The sequence below is a fragment of the Lepidothrix coronata genome, unplaced genomic scaffold (genome assembly GCF_001604755.1).
Source record: "Lepidothrix coronata isolate B3197 unplaced genomic scaffold, Lepidothrix_coronata-1.0 Scaffold210, whole genome shotgun sequence".
Lineage (NCBI taxonomy): Eukaryota > Metazoa > Chordata > Aves > Passeriformes > Pipridae > Lepidothrix > Lepidothrix coronata.
In genome coordinates, this window is record NW_016690390.1 from 374,749 (window position 1) to 400,262 (window position 25,514).

The following is a 25,514-nucleotide window of genomic DNA, read 5'->3' on the forward strand; positions in this document are numbered from 1 at the left end:
CGGCAGGGGGGAGTTGAAAGGAGATGGTTTTAATGTCCTTCTAACCCAAACCATTCTGTGATTCTATGAAAACCTGTGTCCTGTTTCACAGGGGCAACCCCAGCCCTCTTCCTCCTCCCTGTGCTTCCATCCTGCTTCTGGCTCCCAATGCACTCACAGCGATGAGGGCAAAGCTGAAGGAGGCCTGGCAGACCCCAAAAATAAAAGATGGAGTCTGCCTTTATTTAATTCAAAAAATTACAGCCATAGGCTTCTATAAGAAAACCCTGGCCACCCTCCCTGCCATCCCACGGGCTTTAACAGAGACCAGGGAGAGACCCCTTTGCAGGATATGACCATCTGCAACCTGTCCCTGCAGCTTGTTTGGTCACAGGTTGGACTCGATGACCTCAGAGGTCTTTTCCAACCTGATTGATTCTGATTTTGATTCTGATTTAGCTGCAAGTTTTTCCTCCCCACCATCATCAGCCCCCCTATTAAACTCAGATTATAACCCCTCTTACAGCTCTCCTCTTCTTCAAGACTTCATCTCCCAGCACAAGTTTTCTTCCCCCGCACTGGAGGGATTTCTCTTGCATGAGCTCTCAGCTTCTCAGTGCTCCTCTTCTCCTCCAGAAGTTCCCTCTGGGTGTCCTCATCTGTCCCAGCAGTGCCAGCAGTCACCCACACCCCACACCAGGAAGGTGCCTCTACCCCAAGTCAGACTCTTCCTGCAGAGTTTTTTGCATTTGTCCTGTCTCCATACTGGGCTCAGAGGAGGCAAAATTTAGGATGGGTTGGCAATGCAGGTTCAAAGGAACCTTGTGAAGTGTTTTAGGACATTTGAAGCAGCTGGGGTGGTATGGGGGAGGTGCCTGGGTGACATGTAGGTGGACACTTCGAGCCAAAAAGGGTTTCCACCCACCAAGCCCCGCAAACCCCGACTGCCCTCAGCCTGCAAACCACAAAATGACTCCGGACACTTTGTCGACATAAGATACCCTTTATTAAACATACTCGTAAAACCCAAAACATGCTCAAAGCAAAGTCGTAAGCAGCAATCTGGTTTCCTTCCTTAAATCCCTGACTGGTGGATCACTGGAACAAGGGGCTGCCCCGTGAGACAAGGGGCTGTTCCCTTTCACCCCACACTGCGCTGGCAGCTCCTGCCCATCCCTTGTCCCTTCTGGGGTGTCACCCATGCCCAAATCCCGTCTCTCCTGTGCCACCCAGAGGATGGATTCTTTGCTCACAGCCAGGCAGCAGCACTTTACTGGGCCACAGCATCCTCCTGGCTCCTCTCCATCACCACAGGCTCACTGCCAGCCATGGTCGCTCCAAGCGAGGGGCAGTGCCCACCCACAGTGAGGGGCAGTGCCCACCCACAGCCACCCGGGTCTGCAGCCACCCCACGAGCTTGTTTGGCCACTCCTGCAGCCTTGGGGACACACAGCTCGGAGCAGCCAGAAAACCCTCCCAGTCAGTCCCAGGACCTGCTTGCTCTGCCCTGACCTGCTGGCAGCCACAAGCACCATCACAACCCTGTGCCAGGGTGCCAGGCCAGCTCTCCTCGTCCCCTTGGAAACCATGAGGAAGGCTGGGCTTTGGTAGATGAGCCACTCCTGGAGCATCAGCCTGATTTTCCTGCCCCTGCCAGTGCTGGAAGGTTATGGAAGACGTGGCCTCCCTGGTTTTCCCAGCTCAGCATGATGGTGAACCCCCAAAGCTCTCCTTGTGCCCAGAACAATGCTGGTGGCTCCTTGGGGCTGGGACACCCAAACCCAGGTCCCCACAGGGGGATGCAGCCTGTCCCCAAATGGGACACAGGGCTCATCCCCACCACTGGAGCCCTCCCTGCTGTTTGCAGCTCCCGTCCCACATCCCACAGGATGGCATTTTGGAGATGTCACTTCATGTCAAGTGCCCAGCCCTGAGTTCCCAGGGAGAAATCTGGGAGCTGATGAGCTTCCAGGAGATATGACAGAGTGCCAGCCCGGAGGAAGGAGCAGCAGGATGGCTGACTCCAAACCCACCTCTGGCAGGACCCGCACCGGGGCCATGGAGTGAGCAGTTCCCTGGCTGTGAGCCAGGCAGAGAAAACACCTCCCAGCCCCCAAAAGGGCTTCTTTCCCCTTTAGGAGCCACAGCCACCAGCACAGCCCACGGTCTGATGTGGGGATTGGCAGTGGGGACATGCTTCCCACACACTCCCCACAGGGATATTGCTTTCTGTGGATGAGCATCTCTGTCCTAAGGTGGCTCTGAACTGCAGCATCCTCCTGCAGAGAGGAGGTGGCCTTTGCTATCACACCTGCACGACAAGACCAAGTGAGGAAAAGGGAGGCTCAGCCTCCTACCCTGGGCTGCCCCAAACAGATCCAGAGCTTGGGAGATTGGGTCTGATGCCCCTCAGAGTGGCTTCTGACTGTCCCTGGTGCTCTCTGGAGCGAAGTCTGGCCTCTGCCAACAGCCCCATCAGGTCCCCGAGGTCTGTGGCTTCATCCTTATCCCTTTGCTGTCCCTGTGTGTCTGTCCCCTGGAGCAAAATCCGCTTATGCTGCTGGCCCAGCCCTGGCCAGAGGGATGGGGATGGAGGGATGGGGGAGCAGCTCCCACATCCTCATCCACCCCGTGCTACAAAGTGCGATGGGAAGGGCAGGACGGGTGGGACGGGGGTGACACTTTTGGCACTTGTTCCAGAGAGAGGGCACAGCCCTGAGCCCTGAGCTCACAGCAGGGCGGAAGACAGTGAGGGTAAGTTAGCAATGTCCCAGGGGCTGGTGACCATGCTGGGGGTGGTACCAGGTGCCCTGCCACCCCTGCCACCCTGCTCCATCTCCTGGGGAAAAGCAACCTCAAGGGCCAGGCCCTGAAGCCCACGTGCTGCTCAGGAGGAGGGTGGAGGGAAGGGGAGCTGGGGGGCACCATCACTGTCAGTGCATTAATGGGGACATCCCATGGCATGGGGACAGCCCAAGCCATGGCAGGGGCACGGGCCAGCAAACTTGGGGGGGGGCAACCCTCCATGAAAGTCACCAACTCATGCACTGAGGATACCAATGCCACCACTCATCCTGAACCCACACCCCTGAGCACCATCCTCCCATCATCCCCATCCATCCACACCCTAGGACCCCTTTTGTGGGCTGACCCTGTCCCATCTGCTCCACACGCTGGAGGAGAGGAGCCGGGGGGTGTGAGATGGCCAGGGGCAGGAGGGGACCCCAGCCTGCCCCTGTCAGGGCTGGAGAACGGGAAGGTGCTACTGAGGGGCTCCAAAGTGACATGGCTTTAGCCCCCAAGGAAAAGTCGAGGTTACCATCTTTTCTTTTGAAAGTCAGTCCTGGTGCAGCCGAGGGGTGGAGGAGGTGACGCCCTTGGCACCCGGACACCAGGGTCCCTCTGGGTGGGCAGGGGGGTCCGTGCCCCTGCCCAGGCTGAGCCCTCACACGGGCAGGGCGGTCGCTGCCTGCTCCAGGTCTCGGGTGCCGGGGGGGCGGCGGGGCCGGGGCGTCTGCTGCAGCCGCACGTTGTTGTTGGCGGCCTCTGGGCCTGGGGGGAGAAAACGGGGGGTCAGGGGCTCCCAAAACCCACCGGTGCTCTCAGCTCATCTTTCCACGGGGGATGTGGTTTAGTCTCCCAAGTAACGGCCACCTCCCCAGATCCCCTTAGGCTTTTGGCTGCAGTGAGGGCTGGCGAGTGCCTGCACTTACCTCTCCAGGCTGGGGGGGCCCCTTGAACCCCCGGTTTCTCGGGAATGCCGAGGGCCAAACAGAAATCATAGCGTGACCGTGGCTGGGTTTGAAGAACCCAAACGAAGGGGGCTGCCTCTGCCTGCCCTGCCCAGCCAGAGGGCACATGCAGACGCCCCGTGGGGCTGCAGGTTGGGCACGAAGGGATGTCACCGTGGCCTGGACAGTGAGGGGGTTGCCAGCAATGCCGGAACAAGGGGCGCCAACCCAGCGCCAACCCCCCCCAGGGTGATGGGGCGCGAGGCGGGCGCAGGCTCTGGGGGTCTCATACCTATTCCTCAATGTTAATGGGGCAGGAGTCCGGCACGGCGGCTGCGTGGCAGGAGAGACCAGAAGGCACATGGTGAAGGCGGGAGAGGTGGCAGCGGCGCGGGGACATGCACGCGAGAGAGCAAACGGGGGGACCGGGTGGGACCGGGGGTCTCGCCGCCTGCGAACGAGGCAGGGAGCTGCCACCGGGCACGGCGTGAGGGGTCCCTCATGCGTGGGGCCTCCTGGGGTTTCGTGCCAAGAAGAACTGAGGGGCGGGCATGCTTATGGTGCAGGGCAGCAGGGTCCCTGCATGACTCCTCTCCGGCTGCAGGCTCCCTCCAGTTCAGGCAGCACCCTCCAGCTGGGACAGGGTGAGGGGAGAGGCTTGTGTCCCACCACAAACAATCAGGGCCTTAGGAAGCAGGTGCACCCCTAAAGCAGGGGGCTGCACCCACCAGCGAGGTTAAACCCTGTGCCCAGAGCAGCTCTGAGCCAGAGGGACCATGTGAGGGCACGTTAAGGCCAAGGGCTGAGGCTTTCCCAGAGGGGGAGCAACAGAATCCTGCTGCCTGCTGATTTATGGGAGGTGACAGCTACCATTTCGACTGGCTTTTCATGGCGAGCTCAGGCTGGAGAGCGAGGCATGTTAAGTCTGCAGATCCCGGAGGGAATGGATAATTAAACAGGACCACATGTACATGCACACTGAAATCCCATTAAGAGCTTGATATTGCCTAAGTCACTGCAGAGCATCAGTGCAGAGACCCAGCTCAGCTCAGTGCACCCTTGGGAGGCTGCTGAGGAGCAGGGTTGGGGCAGCAGGACAGGGTCTGGCCCTGAAGCAGGGTATCAGCCCCATGCCCACTTCTTGGGCTGCAGGAGGGGTTTCCCCTGCCATCAGCAGCCAGCAAACCTGTCCTGGGCAGACCAGCTCCTAAATCCCATCACAGTGAAACCCAACCAGCTCCCTTGGCCTGCTGTGGGATCACTCAGAGCATCTGTGGCTTTAAATCAGCAAAAGCCCTTGAGGGATTTCAGGTCTTCTGCAGCAGCTCCCCAGCCCTCCCACCTTGGTGCCAACCTTTTCAGCAGGAGCCTTCCCCCAGTTTCTCTTTCCAAAGCTGTTTTTGCCACCCTATCCCCCAACTGTGGCCACAGCCAAAGGATGCTCTGAGTCCTGTGGACAGCCCCTGTAACTCCTTACACACCCCACGGCTCTGCAGGATCCACTCAGGACACAGATCTGTATGTCTTAGTTAAACCTTGTGTCCTAAAATCCCTGGGATGTGGCCTTTCACCTCCTCCCAAAGCCTTTTCCCACCAGATTGAAATCTGCAGAGATTTCACAACACCTTTGAGGAACCACATCTCCATTACAGAGAAGGCAAAAATATAATTATCAAATCTCAACATCATTCCACTGGCTTGGAGGCTCTCCTAGACGTGGCTTCTCAAACACCAAGGATCTCAAGGGCCAGTGTGTAACTGTCTCCAAAGGTCCCCTAAAATCAGTGGATGGGGTTGTCATGCACTGGGTACAAGTCCTTAGAAATTTTATGAACGATACAGCCAAAACAAAACCACAAGATATGGAACACCCCCAGTCTGTCTCACTGTGAACCTAAAGGATTGTAAATTGAAAGATACAAAACTGGTCTTATCTCCTTATGAAATAGAATCTGTGTCCTAGAGGGTTTAAGCACACTCTCCATGATTGCCCCCAAAACTACTCCAAAACCTATAAAATTGCCCCAAATGTTTCACTGGTCAGACCATATGAGGTCAAACTGGTTGGACAACAACAAACATTGTTTCATCCTGGTTCCTTAAAGAAAGCAGAAATGTCCATGCAGACCAATGTTTCTACTATCAGACCAAAATGTTCACCTTTTACAGGTGCCTCCTCTACTGGATGGTTTTCCTCAGTAAACCAGAGGTCATCACCTTTCACATCTAACCAGTATATTGGGAACTGGAAGAGGGATATTGAACAATATTGATCTGGAAACTCTGGCTAATAAATTGGGTACAACCATTAATAATTAGAGCACTACAGAGCAACCCTTAAGGTCTTCCTAACCCTCTCTCTGAAACACACAGTGTCACATTCAGCTATCTTTTCTGTCTCAGAAAAATACCAAAATGCTAACAACCAACTGACTGATGCTCTGGGAATTGCTCAAAGCAAAGTGCCTTCAGCACTCAGCTGTATCCCAGCTCAGTTGTGGCTACACTCTATCAGTGCTGTGATAATCAGAGAAGGGAAAAATGGACTTTCATTTTGAATTTAACCGAAATTCCAAAGGTAATTTTGGACAATGCCACTGCATTTGAAAGAGAATTTCAATCCTGGTGGTCTTTAATCATATTTTCTTATCTCCCCATTGCTAATAAGGCCACAGCTTTTGTCTTAGCAATATGCAATGCTTCAGTCTATACCATACACCCCATCATTGTGCTCGTAAGGGAACCAGATCCACCAGAACATCAAGCACAGGCTTTTAAAAACAATCATACACACACGGCAAATCATTGATGTAGATGGTTGTGTGGTGAGACAATGACAGGGGTTTATATGTGAAAGTAATACTTTGAAAGCCCAAGATGCCTGTTTGGACACAGAGCTGTGTCTGTCATTTTGAAATGTCTCCTGACACTGATCCTGAATCCATCCCAGTATCCATAGAACAAGGGTGTGTATGTCTAAGAACCCCTTGTGATAATTAAACAGTGGATGACAAAGATACAGCTTTGTAACCACTCGATTCTACATACTTGTAACTTTACCTATAGAGCAGGCTATGACTTCAACTATTCTCTACCAAAAACTGTACCAGAGCACACATGACAACATCATGTTACATGACATTTTCCCTCCAACCACTCCTGGGATGGACATTACCCTGGTTAAAAACTGTTGGAACATCCTGATCTACAAAAACAGGTACAACATCTGAAAAAGGAAAGTTGTAAAACATTAATCACTGTCCATCATGATGTGGAAAAAACACATCATGTCCTACAGTGAGTGTAAAGGGGTGGAGAACATCACTGGTGTTCTTCCCACTGGCCCCTCTGCCATCCTCGGGGGACCAGGGGCAGCCCCAAAGCTCCCGCTCTGCACCTCCTCTGCCCCTGGTCCTGGCACAAGTAGCAATTCCCTGCTTTTCCCCGCAAATGCCGAGGCTGGATCGCCCCTCATGCTGGCAGCAGGGCAGCTCCGTGCCGAGGGCTCCAAGCAGCACAGCCGCCGGACACAGGGACTGGCGTGGTGGCCAAAGGATGGAGAGTCCATCCTTGGCTGGGCTCGTCCCAGGGGCCAGATCCTGCACCCCAGCCCAGGCTGGGGACACGGCCAGTGCACTCCTCACAGCAGAGCAAGAATCTGACCCTGTGCTGGAGCCGTTTGGGCTGCAAAGCTCCCCCTTCCTCATCCTCCCCCCGGCACAACCAAGGGGGATGCAGTCAAGGATGGCTTTGGCTGGTGCCACAGCCAAGGGATGCTTTGCCAGGCTCCCCAGCAAGGCAGAGGTGCTGCTGAGATATCCCCCCCAGCTCCCTCCCCAGCCCTCCTGGGCAGGGCTCAGGCAGCTGCTTCCAGAGGGTGATGGAGGGGACACAGGACTTTTGTGGCAGGAGCCTGTTCCTCCCCAAGAGCCTCAGCTGTGTTTCTCTGGCACAGAAACCACCAGGAACAGGCAAAGCAGCAGGAGAGGAGGCTTTCCCAAAGGAGTAGTGGGGAAAAGAGGATTTCCCTTCCCTCCAGTGGGTTTCACCCACCCTCTCGGCTCTCCAGCACCTGCTGCAGGTCTCGGACCTGCCACAAAGTTAGGCAAAGGGGCAAGGCAAGGGCAGAGTTGCTTTCAGCTTGTCCACAAATGTATTGATGGAGACCCCTCGGAGGGCTTTGTCTTGGTTTTTTGCCCCATTTCTCCACACACAGGCTGAGGAAGGGTCCCCAGCCCACTGCTCCCTTTGGCCCGTGCAGGGGCCAGGGGTCACCAATACATTTGTCACCTTTGTGCAACTCTGGGCAGGGAGGGGACACAAGCGTGGGTGGAGAAAACCGTGTTGGCACAGAGCGAACATGAACTTTCACACAGACGGAGGAGCCTGGGGGGAAGGAAGAAGAGAAAAAAAGAGATGGAGAGAGGGAGGGAGGAAAAAGAACTGGAAGGAGGGTGGGAGAGAAAGCGTGAAGAAATGGGAAAGAAGGATGAATGTGGGGCTCTGTAGAAAGATGACCCGATCTGACATGCCCCATCTCCCTGGCCTTGGAGGAAGAGGAGGAAGAGACAGGCAGCTCCTGCTGTAAAGCTGGACTGGCTGTGGATCACATCCCAATGCAAATACTGCTGCTCCCACCACGAACCTGGACCAGCCTACAGTTGTGCCACCTTCCCAGGTGCCCTCTGGCGTGCCAGCAGCCCCCTGGCCAAGGGACAGAGCATCCCATCAAAGCAGGTCTGCAGCCCCCTGGGGACATTCCAGCAGGGACAGGCCACCCTGACCTATGGGTGGTGACGTGCCTGGTGCTCAGCCCTGCAGCGAGATGGGTGGTGGGGTGCACTGAGGACAACCTGGTGGGGATGGCGGGAATGACGGTGATGGGAGAGGAGGGATGGACACAAAGGGCTGGGGGGATGCAGGGAAGAGTGGGACTGTCCCCCCCCACCCCAAGTTCATGTTCAGCAGACGGCCACTCACCAGGTAAGCAGGCCTCAGAGCACAGTTTATTGTCCAGCGCTTTCACGTGTGCGATGCCCATGTCATTGTTATTGTCACACCTCAGACCGAGGAAAGCGCCTGTCCTCGGGCCTGGAAGGGAGTTAAGGCAGTTAACAGTGCTGGGGCTCCACGCTGCCTTTTAGCACTGGGGGGGGTGGGGTTTCTGGGGCTTTTCCTCTCCCCTCCCCAGTCTCTTTCAAAAGTAAAAAAATAGATAAAAACAATGCATCCAGGTGGGAGCGGGTGAAGAGTGGACAATAACTCCTGGGCACAGCCCGAGCTGCTCCCTTCCTCGCACGGGAGGGCAGCGGGACAGCGACGATGCGGCGATGGGCACACGCGTGGACTGCCCAGGGTTCAGCCAAACCTTCCCCCCTGCCCAGCTGAGCGGTCCCTGGTCGGTAGAGCCAGGCCATGGTGGCATCAATCACCTCCTGCCAGAGCCTCTCCAGCACCATCGGTGCGAGTGAGAGCCGTGTGGGTGCCAGGAGGAGGCAGCAGCTGGATGCGTGGGGCAAAAGAAGCCGTAGCCAAGCTTTTGCAGGGAAATGGAGGCTTTTGGGGCTGAGGGAGGTTAACTCTGCTTCTTAGCATCACCTGTACGAGAGATCAGCCCCCGGTTCCTTGCCTGCATCCATTAGATGCAGGCAATTGAACCTCAAGAGGGATGTTCCAAATAAGCCCCGCTGAGAGTGGGAGCAGGACCGTGTCCTAAGGAGAAAGGCCATCCTGCTCCCAGAGTTGTTGGGATGCCTGTGGACATCCACCACAGGCTCTAGTTGTCCCTACTTGTCATATTTGAGTCTCCCCATCAGCAGGAGCCTCTCTGCAGGGCAGAGGCCACATTTTGGGGATGGGTGTTCCTGCTTTCCAGCTTGGCTCAGTGTCCGGGTTGGATGGGGAAACAGTTTTGGCATATTTTTGCTAACAAGAAATATGCAAAGGGGCACACTATGGGCCTCCTTATTGCCCAAAAGCAATCCAGGGCAGTTGGTGGCTGATGGCACCTCTTTCCTTGGCTATTTGAGCTCAAGGGAGGAGGCAAGAGGAGGCCTTAATGTGCATGTGTTGACTTGTGAAATCACACTGAGGACAGGCCAAAAAACGTTGAGGAAAGCATCCCAAGGGGAACAGCTTTGCAGCCTCTTTCCTATGGGAATCAGCCCAGACATTAATCCCTATAGGAGAGGCTTTCAGAGATGCAAGGAAAACCTTGTTGAGGGGGAAAACACAGAGAAGCCTCTTTCTTATTTGGCTCGTTGGAAAAACCACTGGATCCTGCACATCAACCGTCACCTGCTCCATGTCCTGCACTGAGCTCACTGGGGTCCCCCATAGCCACCTGGCTCCCCCACCCACTGGTGTTCAACCCACCTGTGGGTGACCCTGTTGTGATTGATGTTTCCCACCTCTGGTGCCTGTGGAGTCACCCACAGGCAGGGTCCCTGATGGCAGGGAGGGGAGCTGGGGACAACACAGCACCTGCCACTCATGGCTGCCCACTGGTGACAGCGACCTGAATGTGAAGGGACAACAACAAGCCGGGGCCTTTTACCGTCTTCCTGCGTGGGAGAGGCGTCCTCATCCTCCAGCACATCGTTGCCCTGCAGCACAGGCGAGAGGCAGCGTTAGCCAGGGGCTGCTCCCAGGTGCCCCTGGGGGAATGTCCCCAGCCCCAGGGGTTCCATGGACCAGGAGGATGATCATGGCCAGGGGACAGCCCCACTGCCCCATCCATCCCCAGGGCAGCCCGCAGGGACATGGATGTGTCAGTAGCTCCTTCCTCATCCCAGCCCCAGGGGAATGTGGTGCGAGCTGCCCAGCTTCCCCCTCTGTGGGCACCCAGAAACGGATGCAGCTGGGATCCCCCCTCCATGCTGGGAGTCACCACAGCTCCCAGTCCCTCATGGGGTAGTTACAGTTACCTCAGCATCGAGCTCCTCGGCAGAGATGCTGACAAAGTTCGCATCTGGGGATTCCACAGGTGTTGACTGCGGGAAGAAGGGGGGAAAGATGGAAGGAAAAACAAAAAAAAAGTCTGGTGCCAGTGGGTTTGGAGGAGAAGTTACATCCCATGGGAAAGCTCTCCAACCTGGGGATGATGGGCACCATCAACAACCCCTCAGCCCCTACCTCTCCATCAGAGGCTGTGACGCTTGCGGCCGCAGGTGAGGGGAGCATGTCCCCCTCCTCCTCCTCCTCCTCCTCCTCTTCCTCCTCTGTGCCAGGAGCAACGTAGGAGCCAGACATGGAGGACACAGTGTCTGTGCTGAGCTGGGAGTGCTGGCTCTGGGAGGAGGCCATGGACATGACGGACTGAGCCAGGCTGCTGCTGACGGGCTCTGGGGGAGAGCAGGGGCTGAGCGGGGCCGCTGGACCCCCCCAGCCCATCAGTGCAAATCACGGCACAGCACCCACTAATTAAAGAGGGGGCTAACGAGGAGGAAGGACTGGCTGCATGCCATGGAGACGGGATAGGTGCAAAGCTGCCAGCAGTGGGTCCTGGGCCTCACAGCCCCCCATTTCTATGGGATGACAAAGCAGACGTGATTGGTGCCTCCATCAGCCCCATCTCCAGGTCTACGAGTGACAAAGCAGAGGTGACACCCTGGGGCTCCATGCAATGCCCGTGGCAGGGTGGGAAGGGCCATGACAAACCCACTCTGCATCCCCCTGCAGTGGGAGGGTCCCAAGACCACGATGCCACTCTCCTGCCTTGCCAGCACCCCCGAGCCCCACTTCTGTGGAAAGGCCCACCTGTACCTTCCGGGGACGAGATGGTGGAGGAGAGGGGTGTCCCAGTGCATGAGGACTGGTCAATGGCTCCTGATGATGACAGGGTGAAGTTTTCACTCTCCGGTGTCGCACCACATTCCTGGAAGAGGAGCCCATGGGAAGAGTGGGATAGGAGATATTCAGCTTGGATTAACTGCCTCACCAAGGCATCCTTGCAGACAGAGGAAGAGCCAGGAGGGGCAAACCGCAGCCACACCCTCTGGTTCCAAGCCTCCCCAAACCGGCTGCCCCTCCAGTGCCTCAACTCACCACCAGCACTCACCTCCTCGCACCGGGCCGGGGATCTCCTCCTGGAGACCCTTGGCTCCGACTCAGTGCACGACTTCTCATCCTCCTCTTCAGGCAGGATGGAGGAGTTCTGCGAGATGGACCTGGCCAGAGAGGGCAAAGCAGAGGGCTTCACCCCTGCCCATAGACCCCCTGAGCCCTCCCAGCCCCCTGTGCCCACCCTGGTACTCACTTGGAGATGCTCTTCTTCAGCTTGAGCCCCGGGGGGCCACAGTCGGGCAGGCGCTGGAGGGGCGAGAGGGCCCTCAAGGCGGGCAGGGGGCCGTCACTGCCATAGGAGGGGAGGGTCCCCACGCCCGGGGGGTCCCCCAGGGCCCGCAGTGGCAGAGCAGCCGGCGAGGGTGTCAGTGGCCCGTTGAGGGCCTCCAGCAGCGACACCACCTCATAGCCAGGGGGAATGTTCTCTGAGGACTGAGGAGAGGGAAGAGACAGGGTGAGGATCCTCCCTGACCCATTTCTCTGCATTCCCTTGCTCCCAGTAGGATGAAGATGTCCCAGGGAGAAGATAAACCCAAAGAACAGACACACAGCCAAATGCCCATTCTTTATGCAATACCAACCCTGCAGTTTGGTCAGTTTGCATTAAACAAGCCTTTTCCCTGGAAAGCACATGGATCCCCAGACATTCCCACCCTGATCTCAGCAGGGTGGAAGGGGTGGGGGTCCTGCATTCAGCCAGACACTGACCGAGTGCTCCTCGGAGTCCGAGGTCTGCGAGGCGATGATGGGGTTGAAGCTGGTGGGCGAGAGGGGACCCAGCTTCTTCCTCATGGCTCGGATTTGAAGCAGGGCTCGGAAAGCTGCGGCAGCAGGGGAGAAGGGTGGGGTGAAAACCGGGTGCTGAGAGGAGGCCCCTCAAAAAAATGCCACCCCGTTTCCCAAGAGGGGCATCCCCAGTCTGCACGGCGTCACCACACATGGGGCTGGAGGGACTGCAGAATGAAGGATGGGAGATGCCAGCCCATCCCTAGAGATACCAGCCCGTCCCCAGAGATGCCAGCCCGTCCCCAGAGATACCAGCCCGTCCCCAGAGATGCCAGCCCGTCCCCAGAGATACCAGCCCGTCCCCAGAGATACCAGCCCATCCCTAGAGATGCCAGCCATCCCACCCAAGGCAGCAGCCCCCCGGCCCTTACGCAGCCTGCAGATGGGGCAGTTGTTGGCCTGGTAGCGCAGGGTGTCGGCGCAGGTGTTGCAGAGGCAGAGGTGCCGGCAGGGCAGGATGAGGGTGTCACGCACGTCCGACAGGCAGACGACGCACTCGGCGCTGTTATCGCTCACCTCGTCCTCGGCCACCTGCCCCGAGGGGAGGATGGGAACTGCTCAGGGCCCTCAGGGTCCCCAGCCCACATGGCACGAGGGTGGGGTGCTCTAAAATACTGCCTGGGTGCTCAGAGTGCTCGCTGTGAGGTCCTGCCTGTGTCCACGGGCTGCCTGCTCTTGAAATACACCCCTGGACCTTATTCCTCCCCTGCTGGGGGCTGGGAGATGGGGAAAAAGGAACCCCATAGGAGGATACAACCTTCACCCCAACTTTTACACATATAGAGCAGAGTATGAGGTCCATCCCATGCCTTGAGCCCCACACTCCCTGTCCAAGCCAGCAAGATCCGGCCATCACCTTCCCACAACACAAAGTTTGGGGGGAAAAGCTCAATCCTTGAGCTTTCTGCCTCCAGCAGCTTGGATGCCAACACAAAGCATCCCCAAACACCAGCAGCTCTGTGCTGTGCTGCCAAGTCTTGCCCTGAGCACGTTTTAGGGACTGGACCTGTGCTAAAGGAGGGGAAGAGGGTATGAGGGAAGACCCACAGGATGCAGGCTGGGGGATGCAGGGACATACCTTGGAATCCTGTGTGTTGTACTTGTTCTCAATGCCGTAGATCTCCTGCAGGAGGTAGCTCACACCATCCACCTGCAATCCCACGGGGAAGGGTGAGGAGCAGAGACATGCATACCTTCTCTTTGCATTGACACACTCAAAATTGTATCCAAAAACCTCCCTGGGGGGCAGGGGCAGGGTAAGGGCAGGCTGCTGCCCACCTCAGGGTTTAGGGCTCCCCAAAAGCACCTCAACACCTCCTTGCAGGGTGTGCAGGGCACCTCCACTGCCTTGGGGACTTCTGGACACTCACCACTTGCTTCTGCTTGAGGGGCTTCACACAGAAGGTGCCATCACTGTGCTGGAAGGAGGAGAGAACACATGGGTGGGCACCCATGGACTGCTGTGCTGGAGCATCCACCCACCCCGCAGCTGCCACTGCTCCCAGACAGTCCATTTGGCAGGAATTCTGGCTTTTCCTGACACCCCAGAACCAGGTAGCTGTGGGATGTCACGGGCATTGCAAAGCTGGAGACTTGTTGGAGGAAGGAAGATGGAGTTGAGCCCAAACACCTCTAAAGTGGGTGCTTAAAATGAGGGAATAGTGCCAGAATTTGAGGAGCAGCCCCAAAACAGCCCCCACCCAGCAGCACCATCCCGAGCCCCTCAGGGATTCTCCAGGCTCTCACACCTGGTGGGTGAGGGGGGAGGAGGGGGAGGATGGCCCCAGCTTGGCACTTACCTTCTCAAAGGTGGCCAGCAGCACGTGGCAGTGCCCGATGTGCTCTGCAAGACACAAAGGGACAGGCAGGGCTCAGGGGACAGGCAGAGCCACGGTGGCAGCGAGGAAAAGCAGGAGGCTCTGCCCAGGTGGCATCACAATGCCAGCAACTGGGAAAGCCCATCCCAACAAGGAACCCCCTTCTCACCCTCTCCTTCATCCACCACCGCCTGCACCACCATGGGATACACCTCCCGGTCCAGGTCGAAGCCCAGCTGGAGAGAGATGGGAGAAGACGATCAGTGAGATGGAGGTGGGATGAAGCCTCTGTCACTGCTTGTTCATCACCATACTCAGCCCCACAGTGGATGCTGGGGCTGGGGGAACCCACCTCCTCCTCGCTCCACTCAGAGGGGTCGATGGTGTGGGAGGGCACACAGAACTGCTGGCACACCCCCCGCTTGTAGTGCACTGTCTCCGACTGCAGGCTGTTGTCCCTGGGGATGTAGCTGTCCCATGGAGAGAGGACAGAGTCAGGGCACCACAGCTGTCCCCACACTCCCCTTGGTCCCCCCAGATCATGGAGACATCAGGAAGATGGGAGTGGGGAGGAGGTCACTCCTCCCCTCCCCTCCCAGATGCTTCTTGGGGCTGAGGTAAGAAGTCCTAAAAAGGGCTAAAATAATCTTCAGGGCTAAAATAAACACAGGGCAGCCAACACAGCACAGGAGGGGATGCAACCTGGAGAGGACTGGGAGGGACAATGATTTCTCCCCATCTCCGTTCTGACCTGAAGGTAAAAAGAGGGAGCAAGATGGGATGGGGAAAAAGGTGGTAGGGGCTGGCAGGGACCTGGTGGTGTCACCTGGGGGGGAGATAAGGAGCCCCCCTCCATCCTTAGCACCACCAGCAGCTGTCTCGTGCCCTGAAGAGGAGAGATGCTCCAGGAGGGAGAGGCTCCAGGTCCAGCAGCCAGGGGCACACACTGGGCTTGGGGGGACACAGGCCAGGCTAGAGGGGAACATGGGCCAGGCTGGTGGCTCCTCACCTGGCCACCCCATTGTGAAACTCCTCGGTTGCCTGGTAGTAGATGGTGATGGCCACGCGGGTGTCCGTGTCGAAGGTGAACTCCACGTTGTAGTGCACCTTGGCTTTGCTGACTTCCTCCCCGGGGGTCTTCACCTCCTCCGAGCACCTGGGGAGTACAGAGGGTCCAGGAGATGGGCACCCCTCAGGAACGGCTCGGGGTGCTCCAGGACTGGCCCCCTCAGCACTGATGGCCCCAAGAAGGGGCTGCTGCCCTCCCTCAGGGGAAACTGAGGCACACCAGGAGGGCCCAGCACGCCCAAGGTCAAGCCTACAGGCTGGGAAGTGCCGCAGACAGATTTCAGCCTAATCCCGAACCTCACAGCCCTGCCGCAATCCCCAGCCTCCCTCCAGCAAAGCCTTTGGAAGGTGGGGGAGGAAGAAGCAGCAAAGCACTTCAAAGGCAGCACTAAGCTCCTTTAATCCTGCGGCAGTGCCTGTGCTGGCATGCGGGAACCGAGACAGGCTCATCCCTTCTATCTGCCCGTGCTGAAATGAGAGCAGCCCCGTGCACACCATCCCCTGGGAGCACCCAACCAGACCCTTCCCTCCCCGTGGCTCGAGGCCGTGGGGTGCCTGGACTCACTTGACGAGGCGCAGGGTGTCCTTGCGGATATTGATTAAGCTCCTGAGGGTCTTCACGGGTTCCTGAGGAGGTGGAGCAGCGTAAGGGAACTAGGATGAGAGAGACACCGGTGAAGGCAGACGCACACGGGGGGTTAGAGTGGCTGCGGACCCACCAGTGACCCAGACCCAACACCCTGTGGAGGGAATTGGGGTGGGCAGGGGTGCTCCTGCTGGCGCAGGCAGCACAGTGACAAAGATATTCCTTGGCAAACAGCAAGCCCAAAACCCCCTGCAGGGATAATTTCACTGGGGAGGGGTCATGCTGTTCCTTGTCCCTTCGGCTGGAGGGTGAGGAGGATTTAAGGCACAGGCAGGCGGCTGCTGATGGATGGTTAGGCTGCTGGATGAGGCTGGGCAGGGGGAGGTTGAAGCTCCCTCCCTGCCCACCAGCCAAGGAACAGGCACAAATGTCTCTGTGTCCTCCCTGGGATGGATGGGATTTGGGTGGTGGGATCCCTTCCAGCCCCATGCCCGGAGCAGAGAGCCAGTGGGGCAGCTGGGCAGGACCAGGCAGGCAGCAGCATCTGTCCTCCAAGGTGACATTATCCTTCCCAGTCTTTCCTGTCCACCTGCACAGGGGCTATAGAGGAGAGGGGACACAGTGGCACCCAGGGGACACCCTCTCCTTGGCACTACAGCCATACAAAGGAGACCAAGGGCACTGGGGAAGGGATGTAGGACCCACCTCTCCCCTCTCCATCTCCCAGGTGGGTTAAGGTCCAGGAGGGATCAGTCCCAATTAAGGCCCAGCTTGTTGCCCAGCTGTCACTGCGTGCCAGGGGACAGCCAGGAGGGTGTCAGGTGCCATCGGGGAGGGCAGATGCTCAAAGAGCCTCGACTGGTGCCTTAGGAGAGGGAATAGTGTCCCATTGTTCCCCCACACCACCCCCAGCCCAGAGAGGAGGGACAGCAAGGCACCCACTGCACCCCAATACTGAGGGGACAAGACCAAATTGCAGGTGGCACGTGGGGGTGGCCTGCAGCAATCCAGGCGCCCCTTCCCCATGTCCCTGGTGCCCTCACATGGGAAATCCATAGTCACCTAACCTGTCCCCAAAGCTATCATCTCCTTCCCTGACCCCAAAGCCCTGCAGAACAGGATGGATGGGGCTGAGGGACCCGTGCTGGGCTCAGAAGGACAGGATGGGACAGGCAGCTGGCAGAACCCAGTAGGGCAGGCACAGCTCTGCCCCATCCCTCCTCCACCACCCCAGCATTACAACATCCAACCATCCCACGGCTCCGATCCCACTGGGGCCATCCGAAGGCGGATTAAAGCCTCAGCTGGATGCAGCATGGCTGATGGCACCAGAGGCTTTGGAAATGAATTTCCAGCACTCTGGAACTGCGTCCCACTCCTCTGGTCCCCTCCAGGAGGGCAAAAGGGCAGCAGAGCCATTAGCCCGGTGTTAACGAACTTTTTAATGAATCGCTAAACGTGCACCTGCAGAACTGTGCACCTGCAGAGTCACCCGTGGCAGCTGGAAAGGAGAAAGTGAGAAAAGGCCTCCGGGTTGGAGCTGAGCCATGTCACGACACGTGGTGCCGTGTTGCGATACATCCCCTGCTGTTCAAATTAACCAGCTAATTAAATCTTGCTCGTTGGCACCTCTGCCCAGCCGAGCCATACCCAAACCAGCCCTGGCAGGGAAAGCACCCATGGGTGCAAACCCCCTCCTGCTGCAGCACCCCCGGGGTGGGTGGCAGAGGAGGGAGGGGGCAGCTGAATCCCCTGGGTGCCCCCCACAGGGGCCGTTGGGCTGGGCAGGATGGGGAAGTGACACAGGCAAATTTTGTGCTGCAGAAACTGCTTTGGGCTCTTTCACACCCACGTGTGAGCAGCTCTTTTTAGGGGGTGGCTGGATTTTTGTTGTTTTTTTTTCCCCCCAAGTTAAATTTTGCAAGCTGGATTTGCACATCAGAAAGGGGCCATTCAGAGGACGTTTTGCATCTCCTCAGTTTAAATCAAGCTGAAACACAACAGAAAAGAGTGGGTAACGGTTGTGGTGAAGAACATTATCCACGTGTCTGTAGCAACATTTGTTCCAGGCCAGCTTCTGTTGAAGTGAAAAAAAACCAGCCTCAAAAATCTTTCTTGGGGTTTTTCTACAAGCAGACCCTGGCAGGTTTGTGTGGGCAGGGAAACCCAGTGTCATGTTTCAACAGTCCCAGGCTTCCCCTGTGCTCTCGGGGTGCCACCAGCAGCTTCTCTGCTCCTCAGCCCCTGCATGGTGGCAGCTACTTAAACCTGCAACACCCTTCCCAGCCCCTCTGGAACCTGTTCACAGCTGGAAAATCCAGATTATCATGCATCCATGGAAGGGAGAAGCTGCACAGCCTCCAGGTGCTTTGCACACCCCTGTGGCAGCAGTGCTGTTCATAGCTCAAAGTGCTTTGCTCAGAGAAGACCTGGGACACAATTTTTCCAAGACCTCCTGGCCCCTGATCCTCAAGGAACCCAAAATAAATCCCCCACCAAAAAAAGCAATGGCCATCTCCAATGTTTACAGCCCAACCACGGCTCTCACAGGAGTCCAGAACATGAAAGCATCACAAGCCAAGAAGCATCAGGACAGGATGCCCAAGCGTTGCCTGGAGATAGGCTTGGACCAGAACCAACATAAATCCTCCCTAACCCCTCCCTGAGCCCCTAAAACTGGCTTACCCAAAAGCCCAGCCCCAAAGCTCTCCCTGCTCCCCAGGAAGAGAGATCCTGGTCCCAGCTCAGCAGCCCAGGGCCATTGGTAATTAAGCCGGAGCAGTGAAATTTAGCTCATGACGCCGTATTAATTCTCTCTGCTGTTTCCAAGCTGTTCCTTTACCTTCCCTGCTGCTCTGCTGTCGGGGCCACTGACTCGGGAACTGCTCACTGGGCAGTTTAGAGGCTTTTACCGTAATCAAGAGGATTTCTCAGCAGTCTCTGCTGCAGAGAGACCCCGAGTGCTGACTTCTCATTTTCCAGGAAAGAACAGAGGACGGAGAGAAAGGCTCTGCCTTCGCCCACCCAATGCTCACAGGATTCGGGGGTGCTCCTGCCCTTGGCTCTGCCAGGATCCCTGCTCTGGCATAGCCCAAGGCTGGACACTTCCCCACTGAAGGACTGCACAGTCCTGCCAAAATGCTGCCGAAGCCAATTCCAAAGAGGAAACAGGAACCTGGCTGGCAGCAGCCTCGCCAGCCCAACATGGAATATGCAGCACTTGAGAGTCGAGCCAAAGCATCAGGCAAGTTTATCTCAACTCAACAGAAAAGCTTTAGAGCCTTTTAATTCCCCACATCGAATTTTTTTTAATGCTTGACCCCCCCCACAACTGCTACAGCTGATGCTGGTGAGCTGCTCTGCTGAGATGGAGCCGGGGACATCACTGCCACGGCTGAACCCTGCTCTCATTTCCTCCCTTTCCAAAGGCAGCAAGCTCAAAAAACATCTCCAGGAGTGTGGGTTGCAGGTTCCCCCATGTCCTGAGACCGGCTGGAGCTGGCAGCACCCAGCACTGTGAAACCCATCAGTTCTGCCCACAGCCCTCACCAAATCCCCCCCTCTTTTCCCCCCCTCTTCTTCCCCTTTTTCTGCTAGAGCTTGGGAAATACTTTCACCTTTTCCTGTCCAAGATACTCTACCCTGCAACATAACAGCACAGCTCCAGCATGCTCCCCACCCATGCCCTCTGAGCTGCGATATGGCTCCTGGCTGAGATGGGAAAAGCAAAAGGAAAAGCAGATCTTAGAGAGGGAGTCAGAAAGAAGGAGCTGGATTAAATCAGCCCATTCTCCCTCACCATTGGGAGTTAGTCCCCAGTGGAGGACAGGCTGCAGCAAGTACCCAACCCTTATATTACACATCAGAGAATCCACTCAGGCCACGCCAAGTGTGGTTGGCTGGCTCTGCCCTTGGAGGGGGACAGTCAGCAGCCTTATACCATGTACCCCATGTCACACACAGCCGCTGCCATTTTGGGAAGGGGCGTGCCTGTGCTCCAGATCCCCCCCCAGCCCCACGTCCCCTCCGGTACCCACCACCACAGGCCGGTTCCCCAGGAAGTTGAGGTCGCTGTTCTCCCCGAAGAGATACCCCTCGGGGTGTGTGGAGTCGAACTTCTCGCCTCCCATGATGAAGTGGTTGGCAAAGTAGCTCCCTGGAAACGAAAACACAGCGAGTGCCTCAGCAGAGGGGGAGGAGGGGGCTTCAGCCGGGCGATGGAGCGGCACAAAGCCACCGGATCGATGGCTCCGAGGTGACTTTGTCCCCAGGGTCACCTTGCTGGGAGCCTTTCGGGTTGAGCTCACATGCTGACAGCCCCCAAGCAGGCAGAGGCAGAGAAGGAGCTGGCCAAGACTGCCCTGCACCCCCTCTTCTCCCTGCTCACATCAGCAACCACGGCCAAAATCTGGGCAGACAGAGCCAGGACGGGGAGAGGCTGGTGCAGGGGTCTATTCCCATGGCAGCACTGGACCCGGGGGCTCCTCCACCCTGTGGGATTTAACGGGAGCAGATTCACACCCCAGAGCTTTGGCAGCTGCAGCACCTGTTCCCCTTTCCCTTCCCAGGAAATCCCTGTGAGCCCCAGCATGGCCTGAGCCACCCAAGGTCATCCCGACCTTCAGCCATCCCTGCACCGGCAGGGGCAGCCGGATCCTGGTCTGTGAGGAGAAAGAGGAGACAGCTCTGGGGTGGCAGAGCAGGAGAGCAGCTTCTTGCTAATCCTTGGCATAAACACCAGCTCATGCCCAGAGGAGGCAGGAGAGGCAGCAGCACAGCCTGACCTGCCAGAGAACCCAGAACCCTGCAAGTCCCAGAGGAGCCAGGCCGGCTCCCACATCCCCAGGGATGCTGCCAGGAAGGGGCAGCATGGACCAGGCACACAGCCCTCAAAACAGGCGGGGTTGATCGTGCCCAGAGCCCGGCAATACGGACCTTGTGTGCCACCCAAGGCAGCATGTCCAGACACAGGCACAAATTTGCTGCAGCTGCCACCAGGAAGGTGGGCAAAGCACAACTGAACCGAGTTCTGTCAGTTCTCAGCTTGCAGCCTTCCCTAGGAAGGGCTCACGTGCAAAAGGGAGGATTTGGGGGGGGCTGCAGACCCTCCAGGAGCTCAGCAATGCCCTTACAAAGTGCTCCACATTGCCCTGATGAACACTGGGCAATGACCAGTGTCCCTTCTTCCCTTGCAGGGTAAACCCGTTCCCGAAGTTGGGAGCAGCCCCCAGGTCAGGCACTTCTCCACTGGAAGAGATTTTCCTCCCAGCCGAGACAGGAGCTGACTGGTACTTGCTCCTTGTCCATGAGATCTGGGCTGCATGGGGAAAGCATGTTGTGGCACAGGATCCAGCTGGGCAAGAGGGTCAGGAATTGAGATGGGAAAAGAAGGGAAAGGGGGAAGTGGACAGGGATGGGGCAGCAGCGAGGGGTGAGCACAAGCACCTGGGAGCCAGGAGAGGCAGCAGATGGACACAGTGTCCTGCATCCCGACAGCCACGGCGACAGGGTCTGGCTTGTAAAAAAACCCCAAATTCAGCAGCACAGATCCATCCCCAGCCCCCCTGGGGACACCCCAAAACTAAACCACTGGGGTCCACAGACAAAGGAGCTCAAGCCTGGGCTGCAGCTCTGCTTGTGGGGACTGCAGTCAGAGGTTTCCAGCAGATGTAGGGACTGTCTGGGGCTGGATCAGGCTTTAATACTGCATTTAAAAACCAAAACCAGGGCCAAAGCCCAAGGGGAGGAGGAGCAGGGATCTAACACCAGGGCAGGAGGGGTGAGTGGGGCCACAGAGCTTTGTCCCAAGGCCCCGTGGCACTGGGATGCCCGGATGCAGTGTGCCCGTTAGCAAACGTCGACCATCAATTATTGATGCCTGCTGCTTTCAGGTCCCATTTTCCATGTACATAATTTATAGGCAGCTCGCCTGGAAGGACGCGGCCACGTGGAAAAAAAACAACCCCAAGAGCAAAGTGCCTTCAGAGCTGCCTGAAACGGCACGGCCGGGGGAGAATGGGGCCATCAGGAGCTTTTCCTGGCACTGACATGGGGCAAGAGCAGGAGATGGTAAAAAAATAATATTTGAACCTGAAGAAAAGCTGCCCCAGCACCAGGAAAAAGCTGGAAAATGGAGCACAGGCTCTCTGTGATGGCCCCAGCCATAGTTTGGTGGGTGCTGGGGGCTCCTGTAGGATGGGCAGAGTGGGCAAGGATCCTGCTGCTGTCACCCAGTCTTCCTGCCAGGGATTGGAAGCATCCCTGCAGGTTCCCAGCACAGCCCCAAGAGGCTTCAGCTCCCCCTTCACAGCAAACAGCACCAGCCCTACGCTCCCTCCCAGGGAAGGTCCTCCAAAACACTTGTCATTTAACAAAAGCCCTGAGTTGTGCCAGGCTCTTCCAGGGAAGCACCAGGGAAAGCCCAGGGCATTGGCACAGGAGCGTGTCGGTGACTCCATGGGCACTGGCAGGTGGCAGAGGAGGGAAGCACCTTCCCAGGCACAGCCACCTTATTATCAGCTAATTGTAAATCCTCACCCAACGCCTACTCCCGGGGAAGGAGAGCCTGTCAAGGACGGTCACATCTCAGGAAGGGCTGCTGGAAAGGAGGAATAAACCCAAACTGCCTGAGGTTCCTGGCAAAAAAGCGTGTCCTGCACATCTGCCAGCACCAGCACACAGGACACATCTGGCACCAGCTGTCAAGCCCTTTTCCCCACGAGTGCCAGGGATGCCACCCTGCTCAGGTGCACAGAAAAGGGCAAGAACCCCACAGGCACAGACCCTGGTGTGTGCTATGGCTGCGCCCGTGGCTCTGGCACACAGTGGCACATGTCCTGCACTGTCCCCTGAGCCACCACTGCCCTGATGGGGTCTTGCTTAGCTCTGGTACTGCAAACTCTGGCTCTCAAATGTTACAGCCCCACTCTCTGAAGCAGCTAAAATAGAACAGCTCGTTCCCAGCCCATCCACACGCTCCCAGGGAGGGAAGCACCGAGTTTGCACAGCCTGCGGTCAGCCCAGCCGAGTGGCCATGGCACGGTGCTGGCACAGGGATACCCTGCGGCAGTGAGTGCCAGCATAGGGTGCTGTGATGGTTAAAAGGCTCTGGGTGCCCCTGGGCAGCCCATTATTTAATTCAGTGCTCTAAAGCAGGCAAACAGGACCAGCAGCAGCCGGAGGTGATGCCAAACCCTGTCTGCAGCACTGCTGCGTCAGCCCTTGTCCGCCCTGGCAGTGCCACCACCGAGTCCCCCAGGACTGGGGGTGTCACTGCCGGGTTAATCCCTGTGCTCCTGTGCCCAGCCAGTGCCCTACTCATGGTCCCACGTGCCCCAGGGGAGCTCGGTGCCAACCACAGCCAGTGAGAGGGGCTGCAAGTGGGGGACTTGCCCCACAGCCATCCCACTAGCCAGGCAGTGGGCTCCATAAACAGCCTGTGCTGACTCTCCCTCCTATTGCCTTTGACAGCCACTGAAGTAAACCTGAGCCTTTGTTTCAAAATTCTGGCTTAATTAATCCCATTTACACCTTGCCTGGAGGGGATGGGACCCCCAGGATGGGGACAAGAAACAGCTGCCCTATTCCCACAGGCTGCACTGGCCCTCCCAAACGAGCCTACAGCCCGACGGACAAAGCCACATCCACAGAGAGAGGGAAATGCCCCAGGGTCCATGAGATCCCACTCCAGGGCCACGGCTTCCAAAGCCAGCGGCTGTTTCCAGCCGGCATTGGAGGCGTGAGAAGCGCTGCTGCCCGGGAGGAATCGGCTCCGCCACCCGGCACATCCCCCCTCTTCAGGCTGCCGGCAGCGCTGAAGGCAAATCCCACTCGGATTAAAGGCAAACCAGCCATAATCTCCCCCTGCCACCAGCCTGCCCTCATCCCAGTGCAGGTGGCCATGTCACCCGAACACCTCCTGCCCCTGTCCCCAGACAGCACCAGGACCGTTCCCTGTCTCTGCCCAGGCCCCACCAGTGGGACCAGCCCAGCTGAGCACATCCAGGAGCCCCAGTTTCCCCCTGGAAGCCAGAGTTAAGCATCATCCTGGTGATCTCTGCCAGCTGAGATGAGTTTGGAAGTGCTCAGCTGGGTGCACTTGCTCCCTCAGAACAGGGCACAGAACTTGCAGCCTCCACCCTTTCATATCCAGACATTTCAAGGGCCCCTAAATAAGACACGGTCACAAGGAAAAAACCCTTAATTAATGGAGCCACAGCCCCTGCAAAGAGCAAACCCATGGATGGGGTGGTCCAGCTTCACCTGGCATCAAGGTGACAGAGGCCTTGAAACCATGTAAAAGACGGAGCTGGAGAAGCCCACCAGGAGGCCAGGCTGCCAAGGACCGGCCATCTCCAGCCAGCTGTGCAACCTATTTTAGGTTAAAACGAAAAAAAAAAAGACAAGCGCAGCTTTCCAGGACAAGCGCAGGGTTTGTGTTGGCTGTAATTCTTCCTAAGGAGGTCTTTAGTTGTAATTAGCGAGCAATTTGTCACAGCGCTAACGATCCAAGCATTTACCTTATCCTATTAACTACCAAAATAGTTGCCTATTAATAATATTCAGTGCCGCAAGGATCCTGTGGCAATCTCCACACACACACACAGGGAGCTCCGGGGCATCGTTCCCTGATGCCGGTATTTTTGCGGCTCCGAAGCGCCGCCGGACCCCATCGCCTCCCCCCGCCGTGCCCCCCACATGCTCCCCCCCCGGACACCAGCTCAGCCCGGCCCTTGCAGGGAAAAGTGAGGCACGGAGAGGAGGGACGGATTCTCCAAGGTCACGCACAAGGTTTGAGACAGGGCCAGATTCGGGAGCAGGAGATGCATCATCACCGAGCCTCCAGGCAGGGAGAGGAGCCGGGAAGGCAGAGGCTGGGGTGCTGCTGTGGGGCAGAGCCCTGGGAAGGAGGGATCCCCTCCAATCCCTCCTACCCCAGCCTCCCTCATCCTCCCGGGAATTTAAACCCAGGATTTTCCCGAGCAGCCAGCAACGGATCGGCAGGCTGTAAACACAAAAAGCGCCTTCAGAGCCCGGTGCAGCAGAACACGGGTACAGAAATAATTACAATAATAATGTCTTTAAAGTCGCGTCAACTCAGCCAAGTTTGGGAACCGGGCTGGGCTGGCAAAGGGGCGCCCGGAGTGGGGTGACCCCATCCCTGTTCGCACCCAGGGTGTCCCGCACCAGACCCGGATTTTTAGGGTGCCCCCCCCGTGTGTCAGGGTCTGCTTTGGGGTGCGCAGGGACACCCCGGCCCGGAGCAAGGTCGTGCCCGGTGCCCGCCCGGCTCGCTCCCCTCTCCCCCTCCCCATCGGCGGCACCGGCACGCGGGGACCCCGGGGGGCTCACCGGATTTCGGGGGGTATCTGTAGACGGAATTAGCGGGGATATCCACTTCCTCCACCCCTGCGTTCTGCCGGCTGGTCAGAGCCCCCATGGCCGGGCCGGGGCTCAGCGGGCGGGGGGCGGCGGGGTGTCCTC

At 57.5% G+C, this 25,514-nt stretch overlaps 1 protein-coding gene across 10 annotated transcripts; it reads right to left on the bottom strand.

Moving 5' to 3' along the window:
* Positions 1-975: 975 nt before the first annotated feature.
* On the bottom strand, positions 976-25,514 carry RNF157 (ring finger protein 157). 10 transcript variants are annotated; one of them, XM_017833084.1, is made up of 21 exons: positions 25,383-25,511; positions 20,069-20,187; positions 16,011-16,099; positions 15,387-15,533; positions 14,730-14,847; positions 14,547-14,613; positions 14,360-14,403; positions 13,931-13,978; positions 13,639-13,710; positions 12,932-13,091; positions 12,483-12,595; positions 11,968-12,206; positions 11,770-11,878; positions 11,469-11,586; positions 10,845-11,053; positions 10,637-10,702; positions 10,267-10,315; positions 8,691-8,801; positions 8,001-8,096; positions 4,003-4,043; positions 3,430-3,531 (listed from the first exon to the last, which is right to left on the bottom strand). In XM_017833084.1, the coding sequence occupies exons 1-20, from the start codon at positions 25,468-25,470 to the stop codon at positions 4,003-4,005; spliced, it is 2,103 nt and encodes a 700-aa protein (XP_017688573.1). In that variant the 5' UTR covers positions 25,471-25,511; the 3' UTR covers positions 3,430-3,531. The 10 variants fall into 10 exon arrangements, 9 of the variants coding, with proteins under 9 accessions (XP_017688574.1, XP_017688575.1, XP_017688573.1 ...); XR_001877734.1 differs by having other exon boundaries at positions 3,483-3,531; positions 6,886-8,096; positions 25,383-25,513; XM_017833088.1 differs by lacking the exon at positions 8,001-8,096 and having other exon boundaries at positions 11,475-11,586; positions 25,383-25,509.